General features: G+C 36.5%; 1 protein-coding gene across 1 annotated transcript in view; it reads left to right on the plus strand.

Moving 5' to 3' along the window:
• epdr1 (ependymin related 1) overlaps window positions 1-1,493 on the plus strand; it is a 6,936-nt gene extending 5,443 nt beyond the window's left edge. The window contains exon 3 of the mRNA XM_014016162.1: window positions 472-1,493. Within this exon, the coding sequence (XP_013871616.1) occupies window positions 472-665 (194 nt within the window). The 3' untranslated portion in view covers window positions 666-1,493. The remainder of the gene's footprint in view (window positions 1-471) is intronic.
• Window positions 1,494-5,944: the final 4,451 nt, after the last annotated feature.

A 5,944-nucleotide genomic window follows, 5' to 3' on the forward strand; every position in this document is an offset into this window, starting at 1 on the left:
TGATAAGCCTAAGTGGTCTGTTGACTGACCTTTGTATTTGTTCAAATAATTGTTATGGGCAGGTTACAATCTAAAAATGTTTGTCATAATCAAGTCTTGTGATTATTTGACAGGAGTTTTAAACTGTAAGTGTATTTAATTTAGTTATGTTAGTTATGATAGTTTAGTTTTGATGTAAATACAATAAAAATTTAACTAAGATTTAGATTAGAATAATAATCATTTTGATCCATACACTGGTAATGTGTGACTGGGCCTGGTGTCACTTTATGTTCAATAAACTGGTCCCCGAGGTCAAAAAGGTTAAGAACCCCTGCGTTAAAGTGTGTCAGGTATTATTTTTATTTTGTCATAAATAAAAGGTATATCCAGTGTTTAAATAATATTTGACATTATAAAAGAAGAACTTGTTGGAATAAAAGATTTCCTTCTTCTCCACTCTGCTGTAAAATCTGCTGGTCTTTCCCCCAGATGAGACCTGGGTGGGTGTTTACACCCTGAAGGACTGCTACCCGGTGCAGGAGACCTACACCAGGAACAGCAGCGTCACCACCTCCACCCGTTTCCTCAACCTGCAGCTGGGCATCAGCGACCCCGACGTCTTCACCCCGCCCACCACCTGCCAGTCTGCCCGGCCCGAGAGGATGTTGGAGTTGGAGTGCTGAGGCCACGCCCACATCTCACCTTTGACCTTAGAAACCTGACAGCTGCTTGAGTCTAAAATCACTCCTTTGCTGCTTAATTTAGTTTAAACACTGATGATTCGACAGCTGGGAAACAAATAATTTAATCAAAGAGTCACTTTTGCTAATTCTTTTAGCTCAAACTAAACTTACTATTTGATTTTGTTTAATAAATAACTTGGAGGAATGTTGTGTGAGTTTACACTTGAGGTTCGATTTGATTCATTTCACAGATTTTCACAGGTATTTTGTCAGACTTGTCCTGAGAAAGCTGCTTCAGCTGAGGTTTGAGGACAAAACTAACTGTTCCCTGAGATGTTCCACTGCTTGTCTGCTATTTTATTGTTCTTCAAAAACAAGTTAAACAGGTTCTGAATTTTGGTTTCTTTTGTCTCATAAATGTTTGTTAGAAATGCTCAGAACACTAAAAATAAATCTACACAGCTTGTCAATAATTTCTACATCGTAGAAACATTTTATTTCAGCTCACACCAACTAAACGGCTCATCAATGGGAAAAATAAAACTAGAAAAAAAATCTGAACAAAAAAAAAGGTAAATGTTTTCACCTGTACGTCCTTGAGAAAATCTGAGTAACAATTGTTAGAAAATGAATGTATTTTTTATGTTTGGGCCTAAGTTACACTGAAATTTCATTACATATTACTTTACATTTCTGCATCCTGCAACAGGGGCGTGGCTATGGGTGGGCCTAAGTGGGCCTAGCCCCACCCACTTTGTACCTGGGCCCACCCAAATCAAATGGCTTTCTTAAATCTAAAAATAAAAATAAAATTCTTTGTATAATTTAGTTCTACGTACGAGGGTGTCATTCAAGGCCATCATTAAATAAAATAAAATAAATTAAAATTAAATAAAATTCAAATTCAATTTGTAAATGGTAAATGGACTGTACTTATGTAGCGCCTTTCGATCCATCCAGGACACTCAAAGCGCTTCACACTTACAGACATTAACCCATTCACACTCACAATCACACACTACCCCACAGCCGAAGCCATTTCTTTCCGGAGGGGTGGCCTCTGCTGAAGTGTGTGTTGTGAAGGAGGCTAAGCTAAGAAGCTAACCGGAAATCGCGTGCGCTGTAAACAACCCTACTGAGAGGAGAGAAGTACCGAGCTGAACGAAACGACAGTAAATGAGAGCTGCTGCTTTGTCAGACWAATTTATTTTAATTTGGAAGCCTTATCAACACAGACTGGCTTCATTCACTTCCTCCACTGCCGTATGCTAAAMTAACTAGCAGACACTGTGCAGAACATCGAAGTCATTCAAAACTCCGCCTTCTGTTTGCTGATTGGCCCAGGTAAAATAAACTACAAGCAGACACTGCACAGAAAATTGATGTTCTCTTCTCTGATTGGCCCGGTTAAAAATCAGCCAGCGAAGTCCTTGTCTATGGGAGAAATCCCAGACGGAGCAGAGAAGGGAAACTAGAATTGAGCAGAGCTGTGTAGGAAGGCAAGGGCCAGGCTAGTTCTATTCCTGTTTTGAAGATTTTTTTTTTAGTTTTAATTTAAGTTTTAATTTTATTAATAATAAAGTTTTTTATCACTGAATTTAATTTTCTTCTTTTTGTGAATCATACATGTTTGATAGAGATCCTCAGAGCAGAAATTAAATTTATATAATTTGTCTATATTGTAAACTTAAAAAAATTGTTAAAGTGACCAGAATAGTAAAAAGAAGAAAAAAAAGTCAATAAAATCTTTAATAAATAAATAAATAATTAATTAAAATACATTTATTTATTATCATTATTTATTTTATTCATATCAGGTTTTAGTCACCTTAAAGTTCTTACTGGGAGAGAAATTTAGATATTGTCAAAATAATGTAATCTGTGATTCTTTGTTTCTATTTAACCAAAACATCATCTTTTAATTCTTCAACGTTCAAATCAAAGTTCAAAAACTTTTCAGTTGTTTCAGTTTCTCTAAGATCATTGTTCTCACACCTCAAACTTAACCTGTTAAGACCTGAACTCTTGTGTTGCATTATTTTTTTCCCCACATAAAACAAAACATACTTTGCTTAAAGTTCCTAAATTATTGCTTAGAAAATACAGTTTGTTTGTACGGTTTAGTGAAGCGTCGCATTTCCATCACGGCCACCAGGGGGCACTCTTCCTCCRGTTTACAGCTTCATGTCCAGATGCGGACTACATTTCCCATAGTGCTTAGCGCCATATTGCCTACAAGCTACGTCCATCCTTCCAGAGCTAGCGAAAAGGAAACTGATGTCTGCTTCTCTGAGGCCGATATCTGATTTTTACCGACACAACAATTCCGACATTTTATTTGCAGAAGACAAAACGTTCACTGGCTGAATTTGCGAGGTAAGATTTGTCACAGCGACTAAAGAAAAACTATTAATATTGACTTTACCGTAGCTTTTATGCTAGCTTGTTGACGAATGAACTCATTGATGCGGGTCAACAGTCGCAGTTTTTTTGTTATTTGTGGTGTTTTATCCTCTCAGGTTTATTGTTTTATTTCCCTGTGTACCTCGTTAAACGACTCAAGTGTGTGTCAGATAATATTCCGGTGCATTTTGACGGTTGTTGTTGGCCTTTTCAGCCTCAGACAGGAGCTTGTTTTGGTTTTTAGCGATGTGTTTTTGAGCAGATGCAGAGAAGAGAAGCTTCGATGCTTGTGACAAAAAGTAGTAAACATCCATTTATTTTTACATTGAGACTACAGTGTTTAAACTGAGTTTTAAAATCTGTTGAGGAGTTYGCAAAAGACAAAACTCTGAGCTCGTTTAAGACTTGCTTTAGTTTTATTACTCCAGGTTTTGATCAGCTGCTGTTAAAACTATGATATCATGGCAGCGTGACTCATTTAAAATCACCTTTACAGGTGTAAATCATTTACCACATAAAGGTCTGCAGTCATCACAGATTAATTTGACTACAATGCACTTCAAATGTCTTCAAACAGACATGGGACAAATGTCAAATAGACAAAATCTGTTTGAGTAATAAAGCATTCATTATATAAATAAGATTTTTGTGTGAGTCTTCCTAGTGCAAAGCCTCCATTTTAACAGCTGATATAGGTATTTATTATCTTGACCAAAACCTTCACTATTTTCTAGCAAATGTGTCAACATTACTGCCTTAACAGGTAGTTATCATTTTAATGAGACTCATTATGCTGATCATTTTTTATTCCTCTTCCTCAGATTGTGTTCAAAGCATTTGCTGTTTGACCAAACCAGTCAGACTTGTGCTTTCAGCAAACTTCCCTCCTTTCATATCCTCTGTTGAACAATAAACTGAAACTTTATCCCACCATCAGTATCAGTCGAATCTTCAGACACACCTACTCACCTAAAATAATAAATGATGTAATTTGAATGTTTTACTTTGGAACTACAGAGGTTTGAACTATTTATAGTCTTGGTAGGATGTCTGGCACATCTAAAGCTCACAACCAGACCTCTGTAGGACGGMAGTTATGGAAATCATAACCGCTGGTTTAATCTTTAACTTTTGTCTGTGTCTGCATTTCAAAATGAAGAGTGCATCCCAGTAGTTTTTCAGATGTTTTGATATGCAGTACTGAAATGCAGGTACGCGCTCAACGTAAGCAAGAGCACCCAGCTGCTGAAAACCACATGGAAGCGTATGTACATTAGCCTAGCTTTCAGAAAATGCAGGAAGCTTACTTTAGTATTTTACTTTCAATCAATGCTTAGAAAGGAGACTTAATAAAGAGATAATGATTAACATTTGAATCGTATGTGATGCATAACTTGTGAAAATCAAAACATGTATACTACCAGTAAAAGTGTTGCTTCACAGAAACAATATTTAGCAATATTTGGAAAATAAAATCCTTTAAAGTTATTTAAAATATCTTGGGCCGTTTCAGGGTTAAAGAGGTTTTAAATGAGCGGTGGGCCGTGTGAAGAGGAAGTCACAAACACTGTGAGGTTTGAGGTTCGGGGAACTGACAGTTCACCATCAGAGCAGAGAAGATTTGCTTACGTGCTTCAGCATAAGAGTTTGTTTGTTTTTGGCCTGACGTTGCAGTTTATTGCACTTAAACTGTGTTTTTATACAGGGAGACGATTAGCTCTTTGACACGGTTCGTTTAAAGCTCTAAATGATTGACAACTCTCTTATTTTGATAAAATAAACAGGAAGTGAAGCATGTAAATATGAAAATAATTACTCTGATGATGAAGTTTCATGTTGTGTTGTATAAAAATAGCAGACGGCTGATGCAGAAAGTACAGTTAGTTTCACTTCCTTAGCAGCTGCAGACGTGTGTGTAAATCATACTTACAGGAATTTTGTTTGGGTGTTTTGAAAAAGAACGTGTTCGAGGTTTAAATGACTGAATTTACGGTCGAGCTCATCAGTTTGTGTTTTCAGATGTTATGGGAAAAATAACCCTTTTTTTATCTCAACATGTTGCTGGTAAACAGGGATGTATTTTAACTTTTTAAAAAGATGAACAATGAGGGGATGCACACACCAAACACAGCTCCTATTGACCGACTTTATTGTCTGTCCTCTGACTAACAAACTCTGAATGTTGAGCCGCCATCTTTAAATACTCAAGACTTCCTGTGACAAACATCTGCTAAAAGTCTCCTTTTAGGAACCTGTTAGGCGAGACGATCCAAGAAGTTTAAGGAGTGAAGAGTTGAAATGTTTTTTTTAAAGAAAACACTTATTTTAGAAACATACTTTTTGTTCTTCCTTGCGTTTTAGGTATTACTTTGAAATGGATTTATAACCTAAGAAGACAAGATTTGCTAAATTAAATAAAGGTAAAGATTTTAATTTTTAAAAAGTTTATTTTAGATCAGTTTTAATCTCGGTGCTAAACAGACATCAGTATAATCCTCTTAGTTTAATGGTTGTGAGCTGAATATTTGGACTTTTACGCTCAGACCAAACAAAATATTCCAAGATTTCACCCTGTTCTCAGAGTTTTATAGACTAAACACTCATTATTAAACATAAACATAGAAAAGACACTTTCTTGCATGTTTCTAACTGCAAAAAGAAAAAAATAGTATAGGTCTTCTGGACGGGTTCTTCTCTAATGAAACGTTTCGTCTCTCCTCCAAGAGACTTCTTCAGTCTGAGAGTTTCAGGCAAAATTCAGGCTTTTAAGCCCTGCCTCCATGTGACTGATACTCACATCACATGGCTATCGTTGACACCTAATTAACGCCTATTGTTAACGGGGCGGCGGCATGGTGGCTCAGTTGGTAGAGCTG

The sequence above is a fragment of the Austrofundulus limnaeus genome, unplaced genomic scaffold (genome assembly GCF_001266775.1).
Source record: "Austrofundulus limnaeus strain Quisiro unplaced genomic scaffold, Austrofundulus_limnaeus-1.0 Scaffold139, whole genome shotgun sequence".
In the NCBI taxonomy this organism is placed as follows: domain Eukaryota; kingdom Metazoa; phylum Chordata; class Actinopteri; order Cyprinodontiformes; family Rivulidae; genus Austrofundulus; species Austrofundulus limnaeus.